The 24,443-nt window shown below is 32.4% G+C and overlaps 5 protein-coding genes across 6 annotated transcripts; 1 reads left to right on the plus strand and 4 right to left on the minus strand.

The window, feature by feature from the left end:
* Positions 1-2,718: 2,718 nt before the first annotated feature.
* LOC130667720 (TSET complex member tstC-like) lies at positions 2,719-3,645 on the minus strand. Its single transcript, XM_057469524.1, has 2 exons — positions 3,503-3,645; positions 2,719-3,422 (listed from the first exon to the last, which is right to left on the minus strand). Exons 1-2 carry the CDS (start codon positions 3,585-3,587, stop codon positions 2,743-2,745), a joined length of 765 nt encoding a protein of 254 aa, XP_057325507.1. The 5' UTR covers positions 3,588-3,645; the 3' UTR covers positions 2,719-2,742.
* Positions 3,646-16,302: 12,657 nt separating this feature from the next.
* LOC130668243 (uncharacterized) lies at positions 16,303-18,812 on the minus strand. The gene is made up of 7 exons (XM_057470427.1): positions 18,508-18,812; positions 18,148-18,428; positions 17,736-17,858; positions 17,562-17,617; positions 17,404-17,482; positions 16,813-16,941; positions 16,303-16,709 (listed from the first exon to the last, which is right to left on the minus strand). Exons 1-7 carry the CDS (start codon positions 18,608-18,610, stop codon positions 16,494-16,496), a joined length of 987 nt encoding a protein of 328 aa, XP_057326410.1. The 5' UTR covers positions 18,611-18,812; the 3' UTR covers positions 16,303-16,493.
* Positions 18,813-19,416: 604 nt separating this feature from the next.
* Positions 19,417-21,200, plus strand: LOC130668244 (mediator of RNA polymerase II transcription subunit 30-like). The gene is made up of 4 exons (XM_057470428.1): positions 19,417-19,633; positions 19,719-20,339; positions 20,416-20,672; positions 21,069-21,200. Exons 2-4 carry the CDS (start codon positions 19,748-19,750, stop codon positions 21,165-21,167), a joined length of 948 nt encoding a protein of 315 aa, XP_057326411.1. The 5' UTR covers positions 19,417-19,633; positions 19,719-19,747; the 3' UTR covers positions 21,168-21,200.
* A 57-nt stretch (positions 21,201-21,257) lies between these two features.
* LOC130668245 (gem-associated protein 7-like) lies at positions 21,258-22,149 on the minus strand. Its single transcript, XM_057470430.1, has 2 exons — positions 21,922-22,149; positions 21,258-21,442 (listed from the first exon to the last, which is right to left on the minus strand). Exons 1-2 carry the CDS (start codon positions 22,058-22,060, stop codon positions 21,258-21,260), a joined length of 324 nt encoding a protein of 107 aa, XP_057326413.1. The 5' UTR covers positions 22,061-22,149.
* A 362-nt stretch (positions 22,150-22,511) lies between these two features.
* On the minus strand, positions 22,512-24,432 carry LOC130667692 (mediator of RNA polymerase II transcription subunit 30-like). 2 transcript variants are annotated; one of them, XM_057469464.1, is made up of 5 exons: positions 23,961-24,432; positions 23,828-23,882; positions 23,134-23,742; positions 22,787-23,043; positions 22,512-22,710 (listed from the first exon to the last, which is right to left on the minus strand). In XM_057469464.1, exons 3-5 carry the CDS (start codon positions 23,711-23,713, stop codon positions 22,612-22,614), a joined length of 936 nt encoding a protein of 311 aa, XP_057325447.1. In that variant the 5' UTR covers positions 23,714-23,742; positions 23,828-23,882; positions 23,961-24,432; the 3' UTR covers positions 22,512-22,611. The 2 variants fall into 2 exon arrangements, with proteins under 2 accessions (XP_057325447.1, XP_057325448.1); XM_057469465.1 differs by having other exon boundaries at positions 23,948-24,432.
* Between the last annotated feature and the right edge of the window lie 11 nt (positions 24,433-24,443).

Here is a 24,443-nt window from a genome sequence, read left to right on the forward strand (position 1 = left end):
TCACTGAATACGTTTGATAAATTTAAATTTAAATTTAAAAAAAAAAATGTGTATAATAAATAAAGTAAAAAAAAAAATTAGTAAATTAAAAGTGTGATAATTATAGTATGACATTAAATAAACATCAAAAATGTAAATGGGTCGTGTCACAACAGTGCAATTATTAAAAAAAAAATTAATTAATTAATTAATTAATAATAAAAAAATATAAAATGTCTATTTGAATATCCTTATGACCGTCAATTTCACTTTAAATAAAAGTCAGTAAAAAAAAAAAAATTAATTAATTAATTACGAAAGAGATAAATAAATAAATAGAAAATTATGAAGATAGCACTCGGCATTAATGCGACAAAGTGAGATTATTGATAATTAATAAAATAAAAATAAAAAAAGAAGAAGAAGAAGAAATTCACTTAAATGTAGAAAATTAATAAATTTAAAAAACTTAAAAGCATTTTAAAAATACGAGTACTTTTTATTGTAGGTTACTAATTAATAGGAAGAAATGAATAATAATAATGTATGAAAAAAAGTAAATAAATCAATAGTGTTTTCTGCCTAAAATAATAACGTCTCGTGAATTCCAGTTATTTAATTTTTTTTATTAATGAAGATAAATAAATAAATAATTAATAATAATATTAATAAAAAAAAACTATCAACACAATACTGTACAAAGTTGGCAATAATATTAAGTACCTTCCATAATCATTACTTCGCTTTGAGCAATTGCATATCGGACATATCACAATTAAAAGATATGTTCTTGCTATACTATTTATTAATAAATAAAATAATTATTCTCTTATTAAAATAATAACAATTATTCAGCTTATAAACTTTCCTGTATAGCTGACAAGACTATAAAAAAATAAGTTATTAAATTCACTGCATTGTTTAATCAGAGGAAAGCCAGCGCTTTGAGTAATTAATAAATTCACGTTAATTATTAATGTTAATTATATTATAAATTAAATAAATTACCACATGTTGAGTCAATGGGTGATGATTATGGTAGATAGTGTGATTTGATCTTATTATATATATATATATATATATATATATATATATATATATATATATATATATATATATATTATCATAAATGTGTGCCCTTTATAAAATGTGTAATCAGCACAAATAAGAAGACGATAATGAAGATGTAGTTTTTAAAAATACAAGATGTGGGAAGAAGAAGCTGAAGATAAATTTGTCTAAAAAGTTACTATAGATGTAGTATGAAAAATAAATTATAATTATTTAAATTTAAATGAAATAAATTATTTACGTATCAAACTGGCAGGCCGTCTTTGGAGATACTATTGCTCATTTGTAACAATCATATCAATTTATGTGTACCATGCCAGTAAAAAAATTTATGACCCTTTAAATAATTATTAACGCTAATTTTGAATTTTTTTTCCTGGTGGAAATTTTTCGGAATTTCCTCTGAAAAACTCAGTTCTAAAGTTCTAAAGACTTTTTCAGTTTTTTAGAGAAAAGTCCGAAAATTTTCCACCAGGGTTTTCATTGGACATTTATTTTATTAAGAAAAATTTTGTTTTCGTAGGATTTATATCATATTTTATTTTGAGTTATTAATTATAATTAATAGTAATAGTAAATGCAAAGAAGTTAATTGCATTGCTAGCATGCATTGCGAGCAATATTTACTATACTATGTGGAATATATAGTATAGTACATATATAGGTTAGGGGTAACGTTTTTGGGGCTAGTTTTGGACAAATTAATTGCTATAATTAATTTCAAAAATGTCTACAAGGAAACTTTTGGTACATAATTGCACCGTAAATTTTATTTGATACTTTTTCATTAATTAAAATAAAGTATTTAATATCAAAAAAATGATCAGTGGCCAATAATGGTACTTCTGATAAGAGTGAATGTAGCTGACAATAAGAAGTTATTTAAAATTATTAAATAAATAATTAAAACAATAATTAATAAACACGTATTTTGATAATGGAAAAATCGGTACGGGCATATTTTTAAATTTCATTATTTTAATTTATTTAAAATTTATAAATTGTCTTATATCTGCTACATTCACACTCATTACTTCCACCCTGTAGACGTGAATACGCGCGCAATAGAATAATAGCTTTTTGTTAAACGATAATTTGTATAAAATAGCAATTTATGAAAAAAAAAAAATCATTCATACGTTAATTAATAAATAATTTGAAATAAAAATTAAACAATAATTATCCTTAAAGGCCTCGGTCAGTTTGATCGTTCATTTACCGGGTAGAGAAGAAATGAAGATAAAAATGACAGAAATAAAAATAGTAAATTGGAAAAAAAAATAACGATGATAATTGAAAATAAATCACTTGTTAATGTACAATTATATTCTTTTACGTTATACTTAAACTCACTATTATATAAATATTTAAATAGTTCAGTGTATATTTTACATTTAATATTACGTTAATTTTATATTTATAATTCATTAATATATATTATCTTATATATATACATGCAGATATATTTAATAAAATAATAATAATATTAATATTAATATTAAATATGTAATATATCAGAATATTATAGCACTGATTAAATTTTGAATGACAAATGAAAATAAAAATTAAAATTAAAAAAATACCCGCATACATTTGAAATTATTCTGGATAATCCTAACAATTATTTAGTGTTACACTTAATTTAAAATGAGCCACAAAAATAAATAATTAACTTTCAAGTATTTAAGAATTTTATTTATTTTCAGGGAGTCGGTTAATTAAATAAAAAGTTTTATCATCGAGTACTTTCTTACGTACTTTGTGTTCTGGAATATTATTGTCATAATTAAACATCAATTCGTCTAAATAACTGTTCATATTAAGTAGATCTACTAGTTTTTTATATCTAAATGCTTCACCAAATGATGATTTTAAAATATTTTTATAATTTATCTGTCTATTAGAATTGCCAGACTTTGATGATAATTTTGAATTGTCTGTTGAATTTATTTGTCCTTCAGATTTGAGATTAGATAAAAATAACTTGTCGTTATTTGTTGAGTTCACTTGTCCGTTGTCTCTAAAATCATCTAAATTTTTTTTAAGTGTTGAATTATTTTGTGAATTTATTTTTTCTTTAGAACGATCGGTTTTTCTATTAAAATTGTGAGAATTCATCATGGGTAATTTTGAAATAGATTTTGAGTTTTCTTCCCCACTGGAGTTAACTAGCGATGGAACTATTTCACTGTCTGATGACGTTTTGTATCCGAAATAATTAAATAAAGATAAATAGACTTCACTTTTATCAGTCAAGGAATTTGTGTCATGACTTTGTAATAACTCGTCGGTATTTTTTATTTCTTCTTGATCGCTGCTGATATTCGTCAATACGCCTTTTAAAAAATTTATTTTGTACTCATGGTCTTGATCTTAAAACATAATTATTTTTATAGTGTCAATAAAAAAAATTAGTACTGATAAATTAATAAAATATGAAAAAAAAACTCACAGTTAAAAGGAAGATAAATTCCACGAATAAATTTTGTATTTATTGTAATTAAAAATAAACACGTGGTCAAACTGAGATTCCACATTTCTAATGACGTCAAGTAGATAAATTTTGAATTCGATGAGACACTAACACTTGAAAAGGTCGTTGTCGAATGAAAATTTATCAATTATGAGCTGTCGTGGCAAGCAAGTTAAATATTTTTGAAAATATGGGGATAATCTAGACGGTAGTTAATTCGAGACCTTTCTACGAGTACTTTCAAGTACTTATAATTTAATTGATAAAATACTGAACGGAGCGATTGCTATTGTAGAGTAAATAAAGTAAATTTTACAACTTAAAAGCTACAAAATATTATGAAATAATAAACTGTATTTAAAGTTATGATGATAATAAATTTAGGTATAAGTCTGGTACGTAAATTTTTTATTTATCAAGAGATTTTTATTACAGTCACAGTAGAATATTTACTAGCGTTGTATTAAGAATCTCCAGAAAGTCAGGAAGTATATTGACATTCGACCTGTGACGTATCAGGCTGAGGAGGATCTGGGAGGATGCTGTTCATGTCTTCCTATGCAAAGTGGCCCGTAACTTTGCTCTTGTTGAGAATAACCCATCACAATATGAACGTTTTTTGTCTATTATGATGTCCTCTAGTAGGAGAAACCACAAAAAATCATAGGAAAATTTAATCTCTAAGTAATCAACGTCAGGCAGATACGGGAAGATGCAGGCCGATGACACTTTCTACGTCTTTCTATGAAGAGTGGCCTGTAACTTTCCATCTGTTGGGAATAACTCATCACAATATAAACGTTTTTTGTTCATTATGATGTCCTCTAGTAAAAAACACGCAAAAAAGTCCGGAGAAAATTTTATTTTTTGAGATCAGATCCATATGAGGGTGGGTGGACATGGGTGGAGATGGGTGGAGATGAATATATGATTTTCAATGATGGCTGGCCTGTAACTTTTCTTCTGTTGGGAATAACTCATCACAATATAAACGTTTTTTGTTCATTATGATGTCCTCTAGTAAAAAACACGCAAAAAAGTCCGGAGAAAATTTTATTTTTTGAGATCAGATCCATATGAGGGTGGGTGGACATGGGTGGAGATGGGTGGAGATGAATATATGATTTTCAATGATGGCTGGCCTGTAACTTTTCTTCTGTTGGGAATAACTCATCACAATATAAACGTTTTTTGTTCATTATGATGTCCTCTAGTAAAAAACACGCAAAAAAGTCCGGAGAAAAATTTATTTTTTGAGATCAGATCCATATGAGGGTGGGTGGACATGGGTGGAGATGGGTGGAGATGAATATATGATTTTCAATGATGGCTGGCCTGTAACTTTTCTTCTGTTGGGAATAACTCATCACAATATAAACGTTTTTTGTTCATTATGATGTCCTCTAGTAAAAAACACGCAAAAAAGTCCGGAGAAAATTTTATTTTTTGAGATCAGATCCATATGAGGGTGGGTGGACATGGGTGGAGATGGGTGGAGATGAATATATGATTTTCAATGATGGCTGGCCTGTAACTTTTCTTCTGTTGGGAATAACTCATCACAATATAAACGTTTTTTGTTCATTATGATGTCCTCTAGTAAAAAACACGCAAAAAAGTCCGGAGAAAATTTTTTTTTTGAGATCAGATCCATATGAGGGTGGGTGGACATGGGTGGAGATGGGTGGAGATGAATATATGATTTTCAATGATGGCTGGCCTGTAACTTTTCTTCTGTTGGGAATAACTCATCACAATATAAACGTTTTTTGTTCATTATGATGTCCTCTAGTAAAAAACACGCAAAAAAGTCCGGAGAAAAATTTATTTTTTGAGATCAGATCCATATGAGGGTGGGTGGACATGGGTGGAGATGGGTGGAGATGAATATATGATTTTCAATGATGGCTGGCCTGTAACTTTTCTTCTGTTGGGAATAACTCATCACAATATAAACGTTTTTTGTTCATTATGATGTCCTCTAGTAAAAAACACGCAAAAAAGTCCGGAGAAAATTTTATTTTTTGAGATCAGATCCATATGAGGGTGGGTGGACATGGGTGGAGATGGGTGGAGATGAATATATGATTTTCAATGATGGCTGGCCTGTAACTTTTCTTCTGTTGGGAATAACTCATCACAATATAAACGTTTTTTGTTCATTATGATGTCCTCTAGTAAAAAACACGCAAAAAAGTCCGGAGAAAAATTTATTTTTTGAGATCAGATCCATATGAGGGTGGGTGGACATGGGTGGAGATGGGTGGAGATGAATATATGATTTTCAATGATGGCTGGCCTGTAACTTTTCTTCTGTTGGGAATAACTCATCACAATATAAACGTTTTTTGTTCATTATGATGTCCTCTAGTAAAAAACACGCAAAAAAGTCCGGAGAAAATTTTATTTTTTGAGATCAGATCCATATGAGGGTGGGTGGACATGGGTGGAGATGGGTGGAGATGAATATATGATTTTCAATGATGGCTGGCCTGTAACTTTTCTTCTGTTGGGAATAACTCATCACAATATAAACGTTTTTTGTTCATTATGATGTCCTCTAGTAAAAAACACGCAAAAAAGTCCGGAGAAAATTTTTTTTTTTGAGATCAGATCCATATGAGGGTGGGTGGACATGGGTGGAGATGGGTGGAGATGAATATATGATTTTCAATGATGGCTGGCCTGTAACTTTTCTTCTGTTGGGAATAACTCATCACAATATAAACGTTTTTTGTTCATTATGATGTCCTCTAGTAAAAAACACGCAAAAAAGTCCGGAGAAAATTTTATTTTTTGAGATCAGATCCATATGAGGGTGGGTGGACATGGGTGGAGATGGGTGGAGATGAATATATGATTTTCAATGATGGCTGGCCTGTAACTTTTCTTCTGTTGGGAATAACTCATCACAATATAAACGTTTTTTGTTCATTATGATGTCCTCTAGTAAAAAACACGCAAAAAAGTCCGGAGAAAAATTTATTTTTTGAGATCAGATCCATATGAGGGTGGGTGGACATGGGTGGAGATGGGTGGAGATGAATATATGATTTTCAATGATGGCTGGCCTGTAACTTTTCTTCTGTTGGGAATAACTCATCACAATATAAACGTTTTTTGTTCATTATGATGTCCTCTAGTAAAAAACACGCAAAAAAGTCCGGAGAAAATTTTTTTTTTGAGATCAGATCCATATGAGGGTGGGTGGACATGGGTGGAGATGGGTGGAGATGAATATATGATTTTCAATGATGGCTGGCCTGTAACTTTTCTTCTGTTGGGAATAACTCATCACAATATAAACGTTTTTTGTTCATTATGATGTCCTCTAGTAAAAAACACGCAAAAAAGTCCGGAGAAAAATTTATTTTTTGAGATCAGATCCATATGAGGGTGGGTGGACATGGGTGGAGATGGGTGGAGATGAATATATGATTTTCAATGATGGCTGGCCTGTAACTTTTCTTCTGTTGGGAATAACTCATCACAATATAAACGTTTTTTGTTCATTATGATGTCCTCTAGTAAAAAACACGCAAAAAAGTCCGGAGAAAATTTTATTTTTTGAGATCAGATCCATATGAGGGTGGGTGGACATGGGTGGAGATGGGTGGAGATGAATATATGATTTTCAATGATGGCTGGCCTGTAACTTTTCTTCTGTTGGGAATAACTCATCACAATATAAACGTTTTTTGTTCATTATGATGTCCTCTAGTAAAAAACACGCAAAAAAGTCCGGAGAAAATTTTATTTTTTGAGATCAGATCCATATGAGGGTGGGTGGACATGGGTGGAGATGGGTGGAGATGAATATATGATTTTCAATGATGGCTGGCCTGTAACTCTTCTTCTGTTGGGAATAACTCATCACAATATAAACGTTTTTTGTTCATTATGATGTCCTCTAGTAAAAAACACGCAAAAAAGTCCGGAGAAAATTTTATTTTTTGAGATCAGATCCATATGAGGGTGGGTGGACATGGGTGGAGATGGGTGGAGATGAATATATGATTTTCAATGATGGCTGGCCTGTAACTTTTCTTCTGTTGGGAATAACTCATCACAATATAAACGTTTTTTGTTCATTATGATGTCCTCTAGTAAAAAACACGCAAAAAAGTCCGGAGAAAAATTTATTTTTTGAGATCAGATCCATATGAGGGTGGGTGGACATGGGTGGAGATGGGTGGAGATGAATATATGATTTTCAATGATGGCTGGCCTGTAACTCTTCTTCTGTTGGGAATAACTCATCACAATATAAACGTTTTTTGTTCATTATGATGTCCTCTAGTAAAAAACACGCAAAAAAGTCCGGAGAAAATTTTATTTTTTGAGATCAGATCCATATGAGGGTGGGTGGACATGGGTGGAGATGGGTGGAGATGAATATATGATTTTCAATGATGGCTGGCCTGTAACTTTTCTTCTGTTGGGAATAACTCATCACAATATAAACGTTTTTTGTTCATTATGATGTCCTCTAGTAAAAAACACGCAAAAAAGTCCGGAGAAAATTTTATTTTTTGAGATCAGATCCATATGAGGGTGGGTGGACATGGGTGGAGATGGGTGGAGATGAATATATGATTTTCAATGATGGCTGGCCTGTAACTTTTCTTCTGTTGGGAATAACTCATCACAATATAAACGTTTTTTGTTCATTATGATGTCCTCTAGTAAAAAACACGCAAAAAAGTCCGGAGAAAATTTTATTTTTTGAGATCAGATCCATATGAGGGTGGGTGGACATGGGTGGAGATGGGTGGAGATGAATATATGATTTTCAATGATGGCTGGCCTGTAACTTTTCTTCTGTTGGGAATAACTCATCACAATATAAACGTTTTTTGTTCATTATGATGTCCTCTAGTAAAAAACACGCAAAAAAGTCCGGAGAAAATTTTATTTTTTGAGATCAGATCCATATGAGGGTGGGTGGACATGGGTGGAGATGGGTGGAGATGAATATATGATTTTCAATGATGGCTGGCCTGTAACTCTTCTTCTGTTGGGAATAACTCATCACAATATAAACGTTTTTTGTTCATTATGATGTCCTCTAGTAAAAAACACGCAAAAAAGTCCGGAGAAAATTTTATTTTTTGAGATCAGATCCATATGAGGGTGGGTGGACATGGGTGGAGATGGGTGGAGATGAATATATGATTTTCAATGATGGCTGGCCTGTAACTTTTCTTCTGTTGGGAATAACTCATCACAATATAAACGTTTTTTGTTCATTATGATGTCCTCTAGTAAAAAACACGCAAAAAAGTCCGGAGAAAATTTTATTTTTTGAGATCAGATCCATATGAGGGTGGGTGGACATGGGTGGAGATGGGTGGAGATGAATATATGATTTTCAATGATGGCCGGCCTGTAACTCTTCTTCTGTTGGGAATAACTCATCACAATATAAACGTTTTTTGTTCATTATGATGTCCTCTAGTAAAAAACACGCAAAAAAGTCCGGAGAAAATTTTATTTTTTGAGATCAGATCCATATGAGGGTGGGTGGACATGGGTGGAGATGGGTGGAGATGAATATATGATTTTCAATGATGGCTGGCCTGTAACTTTTCTTCTGTTGGGAATAACTCATCACAATATAAACGTTTTTTGTTCATTATGATGTCCTCTAGTAAAAAACACGCAAAAAAGTCCGGAGAAAATTTTATTTTTTGAGATCAGATCCATATGAGGGTGGGTGGACATGGGTGGAGATGGGTGGAGATGAATATATGATTTTCAATGATGGCTGGCCTGTAACTTTTCTTCTGTTGGGAATAACTCATCACAATATAAACGTTTTTTGTTCATTATGATGTCCTCTAGTAAAAAACACGCAAAAAAGTCCGGAGAAAAATTTATTTTTTGAGATCAGATCCATATGAGGGTGGGTGGACATGGGTGGAGATGGGTGGAGATGAATATATGATTTTCAATGATGGCTGGCCTGTAACTTTTCTTCTGTTGGGAATAACTCATCACAATATAAACGTTTTTTGTTCATTATGATGTCCTCTAGTAAAAAACACGCAAAAAAGTCCGGAGAAAATTTTATTTTTTGAGATCAGATCCATATGAGGGTGGGTGGACATGGGTGGAGATGGGTGGAGATGAATATATGATTTTCAATGATGGCTGGCCTGTAACTTTTCTTCTGTTGGGAATAACTCATCACAATATAAACGTTTTTTGTTCATTATGATGTCCTCTAGTAAAAAACACGCAAAAAAGTCCGGAGAAAATTTTATTTTTTGAGATCAGATCCATATGAGGGTGGGTGGACATGGGTGGAGATGGGTGGAGATGAATATATGATTTTCAATGATGGCTGGCCTGTAACTCTTCTTCTGTTGGGAATAACTCATCACAATATAAACGTTTTTTGTTCATTATGATGTCCTCTAGTAAAAAACACGCAAAAAAGTCCGGAGAAAATTTTATTTTTTGAGATCAGATCCATATGAGGGTGGGTGGACATGGGTGGAGATGGGTGGAGATGAATATATGATTTTCAATGATGGCTGGCCTGTAACTTTTCTTCTGTTGGGAATAACTCATCACAATATAAACGTTTTTTGTTCATTATGATGTCCTCTAGTAAAAAACACGCAAAAAAGTCCGGAGAAAATTTTATTTTTTGAGATCAGATCCATATGAGGGTGGGTGGACATGGGTGGAGATGGGTGGAGATGAATATATGATTTTCAATGATGGCTGGCCTGTAACTTTTCTTCTGTTGGGAATAACTCATCACAATATAAACGTTTTTTGTTCATTATGATGTCCTCTAGTAAAAAACACGCAAAAAAGTCCGGAGAAAATTTTATTTTTTGAGATCAGATCCATATGAGGGTGGGTGGACATGGGTGGAGATGGGTGGAGATGAATATATGATTTTCAATGATGGCTGGCCTGTAACTTTTCTTCTGTTGGGAATAACTCATCACAATATAAACGTTTTTTGTTCATTATGATGTCCTCTAGTAAAAAACACGCAAAAAAGTCCGGAGAAAAATTTATTTTTTGAGATCAGATCCATATGAGGGTGGGTGGACATGGGTGGAGATGGGTGGAGATGAATATATGATTTTCAATGATGGCTGGCCTGTAACTTTTCTTCTGTTGGGAATAACTCATCACAATATAAACGTTTTTTGTTCATTATGATGTCCTCTAGTAAAAAACACGCAAAAAAGTCCGGAGAAAATTTTATTTTTTGAGATCAGATCCATATGAGGGTGGGTGGACATGGGTGGAGATGGGTGGAGATGAATATATGATTTTCAATGATGGCTGGCCTGTAACTTTTCTTCTGTTGGGAATAACTCATCACAATATAAACGTTTTTTGTTCATTATGATGTCCTCTAGTAAAAAACACGCAAAAAAGTCCGGAGAAAATTTTATTTTTTGAGATCAGATCCATATGAGGGTGGGTGGACATGGGTGGAGATGGGTGGAGATGAATATATGATTTTCAATGATGGCTGGCCTGTAACTTTTCTTCTGTTGGGAATAACTCATCACAATATAAACGTTTTTTGTTCATTATGATGTCCTCTAGTAAAAAACACGCAAAAAAGTCCGGAGAAAAATTTATTTTTTGAGATCAGATCCATATGAGGGTGGGTGGACATGGGTGGAGATGGGTGGAGATGAATATATGATTTTCAATGATGGCTGGCCTGTAACTTTTCTTCTGTTGGGAATAACTCATCACAATATAAACGTTTTTTGTTCATTATGATGTCCTCTAGTAAAAAACACGCAAAAAAGTCCGGAGAAAATTTTATTTTTTGAGATCAGATCCATATGAGGGTGGGTGGACATGGGTGGAGATGGGTGGAGATGAATATATGATTTTCAATGATGGCTGGCCTGTAACTTTTCTTCTGTTGGGAATAACTCATCACAATATAAACGTTTTTTGTTCATTATGATGTCCTCTAGTAAAAAACACGCAAAAAAGTCCGGAGAAAATTTTATTTTTTGAGATCAGATCCATATGAGGGTGGGTGGACATGGGTGGAGATGGGTGGAGATGAATATATGATTTTCAATGATGGCTGGCCTGTAACTTTTCTTCTGTTGGGAATAACTCATCACAATATAAACGTTTTTTGTTCATTATGATGTCCTCTAGTAAAAAACACGCAAAAAAGTCCGGAGAAAAATTTATTTTTTGAGATCAGATCCATATGAGGGTGGGTGGACATGGGTGGAGATGGGTGGAGATGAATATATGATTTTCAATGATGGCTGGCCTGTAACTTTTCTTCTGTTGGGAATAACTCATCACAATATAAACGTTTTTTGTTCATTATGATGTCCTCTAGTAAAAAACACGCAAAAAAGTCCGGAGAAAATTTTATTTTTTGAGATCAGATCCATATGAGGGTGGGTGGACATGGGTGGAGATGGGTGGAGATGAATATATGATTTTCAATGATGGCTGGCCTGTAACTTTTCTTCTGTTGGGAATAACTCATCACAATATAAACGTTTTTTGTTCATTATGATGTCCTCTAGTAAAAAACACGCAAAAAAGTCCGGAGAAAAATTTATTTTTTGAGATCAGATCCATATGAGGGTGGGTGGACATGGGTGGAGATGGGTGGAGATGAATATATGATTTTCAATGATGGCTGGCCTGTAACTTTTCTTCTGTTGGGAATAACTCATCACAATATAAACGTTTTTTGTTCATTATGATGTCCTCTAGTAAAAAACACGCAAAAAAGTCCGGAGAAAATTTTATTTTTTGAGATCAGATCCATATGAGGGTGGGTGGACATGGGTGGAGATGGGTGGAGATGAATATATGATTTTCAATGATGGCTGGCCTGTAACTTTTCTTCTGTTGGGAATAACTCATCACAATATAAACGTTTTTTGTTCATTATGATGTCCTCTAGTAAAAAACACGCAAAAAAGTCCGGAGAAAATTTTATTTTTTGAGATCAGATCCATATGAGGGTGGGTGGACATGGGTGGAGATGGGTGGAGATGAATATATGATTTTCAATGATGGCTGGCCTGTAACTTTTCTTCTGTTGGGAATAACTCATCACAATATAAACGTTTTTTGTTCATTATGATGTCCTCTAGTAAAAAACACGCAAAAAAGTCCGGAGAAAATTTTATTTTTTGAGATCAGATCCATATGAGGGTGGGTGGACATGGGTGGAGATGGGTGGAGATGAATATATGATTTTCAATGATGGCTGGCCTGTAACTCTTCTTCTGTTGGGAATAACTCATCACAATATAAACGTTTTTTGTTCATTATGATGTCCTCTAGTAAAAAACACGCAAAAAAGTCCGGAGAAAATTTTATTTTTTGAGATCAGATCCATATGAGGGTGGGTGGACATGGGTGGAGATGGGTGGAGATGAATATATGATTTTCAATGATGGCTGGCCTGTAACTTTTCTTCTGTTGGGAATAACTCATCACAATATAAACGTTTTTTGTTCATTATGATGTCCTCTAGTAAAAAACACGCAAAAAAGTCCGGAGAAAATTTTATTTTTTGAGATCAGATCCATATGAGGGTGGGTGGACATGGGTGGAGATGGGTGGAGATGAATATATGATTTTCAATGATGGCTGGCCTGTAACTCTTCTTCTGTTGGGAATAACTCATCACAATATAAACGTTTTTTGTTCATTATGATGTCCTCTAGTAAAAAACACGCAAAAAAGTCCGGAGAAAATTTTATTTTTTGAGATCAGATCCATATGAGGGTGGGTGGACATGGGTGGAGATGGGTGGAGATGAATATATGATTTTCAATGATGGCTGGCCTGTAACTTTTCTTCTGTTGGGAATAACTCATCACAATATAAACGTTTTTTGTTCATTATGATGTCCTCTAGTAAAAAACACGCAAAAAAGTCCGAGAAAAATTTATTTTTTGAGATCAGATCCATATGAGGGTGGGTGGACATGGGTGGAGATGGGTGGAGATGAATATATGATTTTCAATGATGGCTGGCCTGTAACTCTTCTTCTGTTGGGAATAACTCATCACAATATAAACGTTTTTTGTTCATTATGATGTCCTCTAGTAAAAAACACGCAAAAAAAGTCCGGAGAAAATTTTATTTTTTGAGATCAGATCCATATGAGGGTGGGTGGACATGGGTGGAGATGGGTGGAGATGAATATATGATTTTCAATGATGGCTGGCCTGTAACTTTTCTTCTGTTGGGAATAACTCATCACAATATAAACGTTTTTTGTTCATTATGATGTCCTCTAGTAAAAAACACGCAAAAAAGTCCGGAGAAAATTTTATTTTTTGAGATCAGATCCATATGAGGGTGGGTGGACATGGGTGGAGATGGGTGGAGATGAATATATGATTTTCAATGATGGCTGGCCTGTAACTTTTCTTCTGTTGGGAATAACTCATCACAATATAAACGTTTTTTGTTCATTATGATGTCCTCTAGTAAAAAACACGCAAAAAAGTCCGGAGAAAATTTTATTTTTTGAGATCAGATCCATATGAGGGTGGGTGGACATGGGTGGAGATGGGTGGAGATGAATATATGATTTTCAATGATGGCTGGCCTGTAACTTTTCTTCTGTTGGGAATAACTCATCACAATATAAACGTTTTTTGTTCATTATGATGTCCTCTAGTAAAAAACACGCAAAAAAGTCCGGAGAAAATTTTATTTTTTGAGATCAGATCCATATGAGGGTGGGTGGACATGGGTGGAGATGGGTGGAGATGAATATATGATTTTCAATGATGGCTGGCCTGTAACTTTTCTTCTGTTGGGAATAACTCATCACAATATAAACGTTTTTTGTTCATTATGATGTCCTCTAGTAAAAAACACGCAAAAAAGTCCGGAGAAAATTTTATTTTTTGAGATCAGATCCATATGAGGGTGGGTGGACATGGGTGGAGATGGGTGGAGATGAATATATGATTTTCAATGATGGCTGGCCTGTAACTTTTCTTCTGTTGGGAATAACTCATCACAATATAAACGTTTTTTGTTCATTATGATGTCCTCTAGTAAAAAACACGCAAAAAAGTCCGGAGAAAATTTTATTTTTTGAGATCAGATCCATATGAGGGTGGGTGGACATGGGTGGAGATGGGTGGAGATGAATATATGATTTTCAATGATGGCTGGCCTGTAACTTTTCTTCTGTTGGGAATAACTCATCACAATATAAACGTTTTTTGTTCATTATGATGTCCTCTAGTAAAAAACACGCAAAAAAGTCCGGAGAAAATTTTATTTTTTGAGATCAGATCCATATGAGGGTGGGTGGACATGGGTGGAGATGGGTGGAGATGAATATATGATTTTCAATGATGGCTGGCCTGTAACTTTTCTTCTGTTGGGAATAACTCATCACAATATAAACGTTTTTTGTTCATTATGATGTCCTCTAGTAAAAAACACGCAAAAAAGTCCGGAGAAAATTTTATTTTTTGAGATCAGATCCATATGAGGGTGGGTGGACATGGGTGGAGATGGGTGGAGATGAATATATGATTTTCAATGATGGCTGGCCTGTAACTCTTCTTCTGTTGGGAATAACTCATCACAATATAAACGTTTTTTGTTCATTATGATGTCCTCTAGTAAAAAACACGCAAAAAAGTCCGGAGAAAATTTTATTTTTTGAGATCAGATCCATATGAGGGTGGGTGGACATGGGTGGAGATGGGTGGAGATGAATATATGATTTTCAATGATGGCTGGCCTGTAACTTTTCTTCTGTTGGGAATAACTCATCACAATATAAACGTTTTTTGTTCATTATGATGTCCTCTAGTAAAAAACACGCAAAAAAGTCCGGAGAAAAATTTATTTTTTGAGATCAGATCCATATGAGGGTGGGTGGACATGGGTGGAGATGGGTGGAGATGAATATATGATTTTCAATGATGGCTGGCCTGTAACTCTTCTTCTGTTGGGAATAACTCATCACAATATAAACGTTTTTTGTTCATTATGATGTCCTCTAGTAAAAAACACGCAAAAAAGTCCGGAGAAAATTTTATTTTTTGAGATCAGATCCATATGAGGGTGGGTGGACATGGGTGGAGATGGGTGGAGATGAATATATGATTTTCAATGATGGCTGGCCTGTAACTTTTCTTCTGTTGGGAATAACTCATCACAATATAAACGTTTTTTGTTCATTATGATGTCCTCTAGTAAAAAACACGCAAAAAAGTCCGGAGAAAATTTTATTTTTTGAGATCAGATCCATATGAGGGTGGGTGGACATGGGTGGAGATGGGTGGAGATGAATATATGATTTTCAATGATGGCTGGCCTGTAACTTTTCTTCTGTTGGGAATAACTCATCACAATATAAACGTTTTTTGTTCATTATGATGTCCTCTAGTAGGAAACACCGAAAAAAATCCAAAGAAAAATTTATTCTTTGAGTAATCAACGTCAGGCAGATACGGGCAGATGCGGGCAGATGATACTTTCTATGTCTTTCTATGAGGAGTAGCCCGTTACTTTGCTTCTGTTGAGAACAACCCATCACAATATAAACGTTCTTTGTTTATAATGATGTCCTTTAGTAGGAGAAACCGTAAAAAGTCCCAAAAAAATCTTTACATTTGACATTTGACCCGTGACAGTGTCAGGCTAGGGAGGATCAGGGACAATGCCGTCTTTGTATCTTCATTAAATATAGAAAATTTGAGAACAAAAGTTAAAGTTTATTAATCTTACTGTTAATATACAACAAAGACGATAGTCGATTCAGTAAATTAATAAAAAAAATTTTTGTATTCAATCAAATAAATTATTTATATAAATTAAATAAAATAAAAAACTATCAATAAAATTAAACACTAGATAACTGAAATATTGGAAGCTTATATTATTTATAAATTAAAAAAAAAGTAACTTATGAGTTACCGGAGTAACAAGAATTATGAGAATAACCAAGCAATTACATCATGGTTAAATTTGAATCAGAGGGGCACAGATTTGAATCGTCTTCATCTGATACAACTTTAGCTTTTTTAATCAATCCTTCATCAAAATCTCCGTCTTTGGAAATAGCTTCCGCTCCATGGAGGGCCTTTGTGCGGATAAATTCTTTTACGAGACTTGGGTTTACGTACGACATTGTTAAGCGACAGCCCCAGGTTACTAATGCAAGAGGCTTTAAACAAAAATAAATTAATAATAAACTATTGAGTATTAATATTAAAATCAAAATTGATTAAACAGTTTTTAAAACAACAACAATTTTTAATTATACTTACACGGGTTTCATCTAATTCAGCATACGGTGTTATTATATGACGTCTTAGGCATTGTGTAACTATTTTTCTTAATAAATTTATTTCATTTTTATTGGCACATGGGTGATAAAGCATCACGACTGCTCCATGCTGTAAAAAAATCATTTTTTTTTTATCGCGTTACTGATTCCTGGACTTATTTTTCTATACATCCTTTTGGCTTAAAGAGACTCTAAAAACCAAAAGGGCGTAGAACTTTTTATTGATTGCCGGTCATTTCGAAGACTTATTTTGTAGCTAGGAAATGAAAAAAAAATTTTTTGAAACCCAAAAGGGCATAGAGTTTAAGTTTAAGTTAAAATTCATTCAAAAAATTTTACTCCTAATTGATAGCAACTGCAAGTAATTTTTTTAAATTCTATATCTCAGCGGAATCGCAACTACAGTATCGATTTTATTATTAATGCTTTCATTTTTTTGAAATTAGTTGATAAAATTTTGATACGTTTCTGGCAGCTGTCATTGAAAATTTCTAAAAACTGGGGGACGCTGTCTGAGAATGTCCTTAATCACCAATTTTATTTATTAAATTATTAGTAAAATAATAATAACTTCAAGACTATGAATCCATCGTTGCTTTGGTACAAATTTATACTCCCCGTAAACTGGCCATACTGGGCGATGTGTTCCGCTTAAAAATAAATGAAATAATAATCATTAAATAAATCATATTTAAATACTTAAATAGTTTTTTACAATTAAATACATACTACATAGGAATTTTATCATAATATTCAATTGTTTCATTCATACAAGCATGACGAGCCTGGAACAGTAAATAAATTAAATTACTTATTATTCATAAATAAATATATGGACCGCAAATATCCACATCCTGTAGATAACCACCAGGAAATGTAACACAATTAAAATAAATAACTTACGCTATAAAACTTGGGTATACGCTCGCAATAAAAATCAGGATATATTTTATTACTTGGCATTATTTTTCTGCCAAAACATGTATGGTTTATTGGTGAATGATCCCAGTCAACTTCCAAGTAATTCTGTAATTTATAATTAATGTTAATCCGAATTGGGAAATGTGCAAGTGGGGTCTGATTTTTTTAAAGCACAAGAAAAATTATGGTATTTTATAAAAATTATTTTGTTTGCTTATTTAATTTAAACTGATAAAAATATTTGAAAATTTAAATTTTATTCCTCAGTGAAAAACTAATGAAAAAAAAAAAAAAATTAAACCTTTCAGGCAACGAAATTTTTGACAGACCGAAGCAGAGCTGCTTTTATTTCTGGATATTTATAGTAAAAATAATTTTAAAAAATTTAAAATACTTTTCCATCATCACATTGAGGAATTTTTCCCATTGGCAAAGAATGTCCCATATGAGCATTATTGTTATCAGAATTTATTTCAGGAACTGGAGTTGCTTCGGGATCATTTTCGGGCATCCATTTTCCTGTCCAATGTTCCAATTCATAGTTCTGCGAGAGTCTAGGGTCTGTCTCAATATCCTCTGTCCTGTCATTGTAATTTTTACCCAAATTGTTGTTATTATCCTGAAGTAATTTTTTTCTTAACCCTAATAAATCCAAAGAATCAGTTTCTCTTCTCTCTGAAAGTTTAAAAAATTATAATTAATTAGAGTTATCATAAAACTGACATTGTTCAATAATTTAAATAATCATCTTTACCATTTAAATCACGATATCCTCCAAAATAGTGATGCTTATGTCCAATTACAAAATTTATATTTACACTGTTGTAAAATAATAATATAAATATAAACTGATTCATAATTATTATTTTAAAACTTGTATATTTATAATTACTAAGTACACTAATTAGTTAACGTATCATTTAAATTTTTAAATTGTTATATTTTATTGTTATAAGCAAATAGTAACATGTGTTAATTAATTGTCAATTGACAATATGCCACATCCTAACTATTTTTCTACATGCGTGGATATTGTTATTGAATGACAGTGACGTAAAAATAGGAACATGTACACATGTAAAAAAATAAATAGAGACACGCGCATGCGTATGTTGGCTGAATTTGGGCGGATGTCTATGATACATGATTGTAATGTGTCAGATTATTAATGTAATGTATTAATTACATTTAAAAAAATTATATAATTAAAATAATAAAATTTTGAAAAATTCATTTACTAAATTTTGAATTATCTAAACATGGGTTTTTTTATTTTTATTTTATAAACATTTTACTTTTGAATTTCAAAGATTTAAAAATTGACATGAGTATGAATTTGGCAGACATCAGATAAATTTTAAATTATAAATCAATAGAGTAAATAATTAGTAGAATAAAATTTTGAAAAAATGCGTATTTAGAAAATTTAAAAATTAATAAGTGCATTTTTTTAAAAATTATTTACTCTATTTATTTATAATTTTAAATTTGTCTGGTGTCTGCTACATTCACACTCATAAATTGACAGATGTCCGCTAACATCTATGACAGGTCCGATGATTCAGATCCTGATCATACAGATTCCCAGTCACTATTTCTCTCGATCTCGAGATAATTTTTTTGAAATTTACTAGCTGTCGATAAAGACAATGGCAGATGATACGTGTCTCCTAAATAATTATAGTATAGAATTGTTTTCTATCTACTGTTTTATTTGTTTACATTATGAAAATGTAATGAAGATAATTGTAAAATAAATAATATTATTTTTAAAAATGTTTTTATATTCTCATAAAAGGATTTTTTATGGATTTAATACTTGTAGGTATCAATGTATAAATATATAAAATATTATATTGTTATTTTTTGAGGTTACGGAGGTAAGATTTAAATTTATTACAACAATAATAATGATGGTTATTTAAATAAAAGTGTGACGTTGACAGAAGAATATTGTTTTTGTAGATTTAAAAATAAATATAAGGATTATTGAAATGGCTGGCCAGCAACCGTCTTTTCCATCGGGTTTTCCGGCACCTCAACAGCAAGCGATGATTAATCAATTTGGTGGGGGTCAAATGGTACCAGAGTTGATGGGCCCTCAGCAAGGAGGAATGCCAGCAGGTCTAGTTAATCCCCAACAGTTTGGGGGAAATGTTGGTGGCAACGTCGGTGGCGTTGGCCCAAATCCAATGGGTATTCCAACAGCTCAGCAAGTTATGACCCAACAGCGTCAACAACTGGCCCAACAGACCCTCATGCAGCAGCAGCTCCAACAAATTCAACAGCAGCAAATGCAAATGCAGCAGCAGCAACAACAGACAGCGCATGTCCCTCAGAACAGCCAAGCTGCTAATCAGGTCCAGACACCTCAGACTCCTGTTCCTCAAGTTCAGTCGCAAATTCAACAGCAGCAGCCTCAACCTCCTCAGCAACCAGCACAGCAGCAGCCTCAGCAACAGCAACAGCAAAATAAAGAATATAATACTGTTAGTATATGTAAATTAGGACAAGAAACCGTACAAGATATTGTCAGTCGTGCCCTTGAAGTTTTTCAAATTCTAAAAGTTATTCATCCTCCAAATGGTAATTATAGTCGTGATTATTTTGAGATTAATTGATGATCTCTGAAGCTGTTTAATGTTAATTACATATTTTTTAGGCACATCACAAAGTGCTACTGCAGCAAATGACAAAAAAATAAAATTACAGGAACAAATAAGAATGAACACTTTACTTTTAAGACGTTTGAGACTGGTGTACGATAAATGCAATGAAAATTGTCAGCTGCAGGGTATGGAGTACACGCATATCGAGAGTTTGATACCGTTGAAAGAAGAGTGGGATATGAAGTCTGAGGAAAAGAAAACTTCCGAAGCGTATCGGCTTGCTTGTGAAGAACGTAAAGAATTGATTGAAGTAAGCGATCTATTTATTTATTCTCATATTATTTAAGTAACACATTTAATATAATAACCCAAGTAGCACACGGCTTTGGGAAATTTGTAAGATACAAGTTTTGACAATCGATAAGACACCAAAATGTTGACAAAGCGATCGGAAATTTGTGTCACCGAATAAATATCTGCTTAAGACTTGACAGAAGTGACGACAAAAATTAAATTGCAAATAAGTCATCTACAGAATTTTTTAATTGAAAAGATATTTTGGGACGGAAAAAAGAACCCAAATTTCCCATGACTCTCAAGACCAACATCTGTGTCTTATTTGCATAAAAAATGACATCTTAAAGTAGTCTGTGCTACTTGGGAACTATAAAATTATTTTATTTACACGAGTGTTTAAATTTTTTAGCAAGTAACGGCTAAGAACCGCCACCTCAAAGAAATAATAGATCATCTGAGACGAATTATTTCCGAAATAAACACCATGTTACATATGCGAAGATCTTAAAAGTAAATTTTATACGTACATATAACTTAAAATAAATTATTTTATATTATTGATAAGTTAATAAATGAATAAAATATTGTTATTGTATCTTCATGGTGCTTTTATATTATTTATTGTGAAACTTATGACGTCTGTTGCTCGAAGAATAGCTTCTGGCACAACTCCCAATGGGGTTTTTAAATTGTGGACGAACAGTTCAAGACAATCTACATCGCAGCCACGAAATTCTCCAGAAACATGTGAGTTTTCGTAGAGATAAAAATTTGCTTTAGCTCCTGAAATCATTTTAGTAATTAAATTTAAAATTTATTTAGTAAATTATGATCCTAAAGTTAACAGACAATTAACAATTTTCGGATTTTGTTTTTTCAGTAAATTAATGACAGAAAAAAATTTGAAAATGCGCACATGTATAAAATTATAAGGACAATTTTTTAAATATTTTTTTTTTTAGTAATTTGTCGTTTTTAAAAAAATCCAAAAATTATTAGACCTCGGCTAATTTCAGATGAAATTTTTCAATTGAAAATTTGTGAATTTTTTTTTCAAAAAACTAATTACAAAAAAATGAAAAATAAAAATATACACATGCAGAAAATTAAAAAAACCATAGATGCAATTTTTTCAAATTTTTTTTTCATAATTTATTGTTCAAAAAAAAATCTAAAAATTATTAGACGTCGGCTGACTTCAGTATCAAATAGATGTACTCCCATAAAAATTTATAAGAAAAATGAATAGTAATTAAATTTACCAATAACTCCATTCATAAATCGTAGATATCGTTCACGTAAGAAAGCTCGAGCTTCTTGCATTTCCGGTTTTGAAAATTCCGGTTCCGTAACTCCTGACAGATCTTGGATCTCATGGGGTTTAAAATCTTCACTGAACATTATTGCCTATTTGTTTATTTATTTATAAACAATTTGAGTATTAAATCACGTGGTGACAGAAAAATTTTCGTATGTACTGTAGATGTTTTGATAAAGAGGGAGTTACTGTCACCGAAGGCTCCGAAAAGATTTCAAATCATCCCCCAAGTAATCGAAAAAGTAAATGACAATTGATACTGATATATAATGATAGAATTATTTTATAAATATTTTTGGAGTCGATTATTTATTTAAATTAAAAAATAATTAAATTCATATATATTTAAACTTAAGTATTATTACCGCGTGCTGATAAGAACGATGGCTGATGATACTAATGAGAAAATTACACAAAAATATTTTTACACTGGCATATAAAATTTTTGGATATTAGATACCGATACTTATTTTTATAAAAATATATTAAGCTTATAAACAAAATATTCAAATTTGTTTTTAAAAAAATAAATGATTCTTATTTTAGTAATATTTTATTTTATTAATTAAATGTACATATATATTTATTTTTTAAAATAATTTATTTTAAATAAATAAATTCATTAAAATTAATCCTAAGATCGCCGCATGTGCAACATTATATTTACTTCCGATATAATTAGTCGTATATGATCGATTATTTCTTTGAGATGACGGTTTTTGACAGTTACTTGCTGAAATAATTATTAAGAAATCGATTTATTATTTTAAATAATTTAACAGTAAAAATAATAATGATAAATAAATTACCTCAATTAATTCGTTGCGTTCCTCACAAGCGTGCCGATACGCTTCGGAGGTTTTCTTTTCCTCTGACTTCATGTCCCATTCTTCTTTTAATGGAATTAAACTCTCGATATGCGTGTACTCCATACCCTGTAATTGACAATTTTCATTACACGCATTGTATACCATTCTGAGACGTTTAAAAATTAAAACATTGGCTTGTAGCTGGTTCAGCATCTTCTTTTGCCTCTCATTTGCTACAGTAGCTCCTTGCTGAGTACCTAAAATAAAAATATAAATAAATAAATATGAATATATCAGTCACCAATACTCTAAAGTATAAGGAATGAACAGTGAAATATAACAACTACCGTTGGGAGGTTGAATAGTTTTGAGAATCTGAAAAACTTCGAGAGTTCGGTTGACAATATCGTGTACCATATCTTGGCCTAATTTACACAAAGTAGCAGTATTGAATTGTTGCTTTTGCTGTGGCTGCTGCTGTGCCGGTTGCTGAGGAGGTTGAGGCTGCTGCTGTTGAATTTGCGGCTGAACTTGAGGAACAGGAGTCTGAGGTGTCTGGACCTGATTAGCAGCTTGGCTGTTCTGAGGGACATGCGCTGTCTGTTGTTGCTGCTGCTGCATTTGCATTTGCTGCTGTTGCATTTGTTGGAGCTGCTGCTGCATGAGGGTCTGTTGGGCCAGTTGTTGACGCTGTTGGGTCATAACTTGCTGAGCTGTTGGAATACCCATTGGATTTGGGCCAACGCCACCAACGTTGCCACCAACATTTCCCCCAAACTGTTGGGGATTAACTAGACCTGCTGGCATACCTCCTTGCTGAGGGCCCATCAACTCTGGTACCATTTGACCCCCACCAAATTGATTAATCATCGCTTGCTGTTGAGGTGCCGGAAATCCCGATGGAAAAGACGGTTGCTGGCCAGCCATTTCAATAATCCTTATATTTATTTTTAAATCTACAAAAACAATATTCTTCTGTCAACGTCGCACTTTTATTTAAATAATCATCATTATTATTGTTGTAATAAATTTAAATCTTACCTCCGTAACCTCAAAAAATGACAATATACTATTTTATATATTTATACATCGATACCTACAAGTATTAAATCCATAAAAAACCCTTTATGCAATTTTAAATATATGTAAAAAAACAATTACTAATTCCATATACATAATACTTTGAAAATGTAAACAAAATGTCAGCTAGTGAATTTGTACACAAAAGTCTTAAACAATATATATAAATACAATGCACGTGCTTCACGTGCTGGCGTCGACGAGGGGCTCGCGGGTGTAAATAAAATGCGCAAGTCGCCTGCGCACACTGACATTACATATAAATGGCGCGCTCTTTTAATCTACTGACACAATCCCAAAGAAAACACACTTAGTTACTCCAAAGTACTTTTTCAAATATTTATTCACCAGTAGAACTTTCCCTCCACTAAATTCCGTAAATTTAAAATTTAAAAATATTTTTCTCCAAACAGCGTAAAGTGACATTCAATTAATAAATAAATAAACATTAAAAAATTCAAAAGTTATTTATTCAAACCAATTTAAAAATCTGTCAATTACACGTACATGTGTATTGCACACGTATCTACTCCCATTCATCTGTAATTATCTAGAAATCTGTTTCAATGCATCTCAA

The sequence above is a fragment of the Microplitis mediator genome, chromosome 5 (assembly GCF_029852145.1).
Source record: "Microplitis mediator isolate UGA2020A chromosome 5, iyMicMedi2.1, whole genome shotgun sequence".
Classification (NCBI taxonomy): Eukaryota; Metazoa; Arthropoda; class Insecta; order Hymenoptera; family Braconidae; genus Microplitis; species Microplitis mediator.

Bases quoted from the DNA above. Each gene is read 5' to 3' on its own strand.
- LOC130667720 (XM_057469524.1), bottom strand. From the start codon at position 3,587: ATGTGGAATCTCAGTTTGACCACGTGTTTATTTTTAATTACAATAAAT. The intron at 3,423-3,502 runs GTGAGTTTTTTT...TTATGTTTTAAG, and splicing joins AATTTATCTTCCTTTTAACT to ATCAAGACCATGAGTACAAA.
- LOC130668243 (XM_057470427.1), bottom strand. From the start codon at position 18,610: ATGAATCAGTTTATATTTATATTATTATTTTACAACAGTGTAAATATA. The intron at 18,429-18,507 runs GTAAAGATGATT...TTAAACTTTCAG, and splicing joins AGGATATCGTGATTTAAATG to AGAGAAGAGAAACTGATTCT. The intron at 17,618-17,735 runs GTAAGTTATTTA...TTACTGTTCCAG, and splicing joins GTATACCCAAGTTTTATAGC to GCTCGTCATGCTTGTATGAA.
- LOC130668244 (XM_057470428.1), top strand. From the start codon at position 19,748: ATGGCTGGCCAGCAACCGTCTTTTCCATCGGGTTTTCCGGCACCTCAA. The intron at 20,340-20,415 runs GTAATTATAGTC...CATATTTTTTAG, and splicing joins AGTTATTCATCCTCCAAATG to GCACATCACAAAGTGCTACT. The intron at 20,673-21,068 runs GTAAGCGATCTA...TAAATTTTTTAG, and splicing joins AACGTAAAGAATTGATTGAA to CAAGTAACGGCTAAGAACCG.
- LOC130668245 (XM_057470430.1), bottom strand. From the start codon at position 22,060: ATGTTCAGTGAAGATTTTAAACCCCATGAGATCCAAGATCTGTCAGGA. The intron at 21,443-21,921 runs GTAAATTTAATT...AAATGATTTCAG, and splicing joins ATTTATGAATGGAGTTATTG to GAGCTAAAGCAAATTTTTAT.
- LOC130667692 (XM_057469464.1), bottom strand. From the start codon at position 23,713: ATGGCTGGCCAGCAACCGTCTTTTCCATCGGGATTTCCGGCACCTCAA. The intron at 23,044-23,133 runs GTAGTTGTTATA...TTTTTATTTTAG, and splicing joins AACTATTCAACCTCCCAACG to GTACTCAGCAAGGAGCTACT. The intron at 22,711-22,786 runs GTAATTTATTTA...TAATTATTTCAG, and splicing joins AACGCAACGAATTAATTGAG to CAAGTAACTGTCAAAAACCG.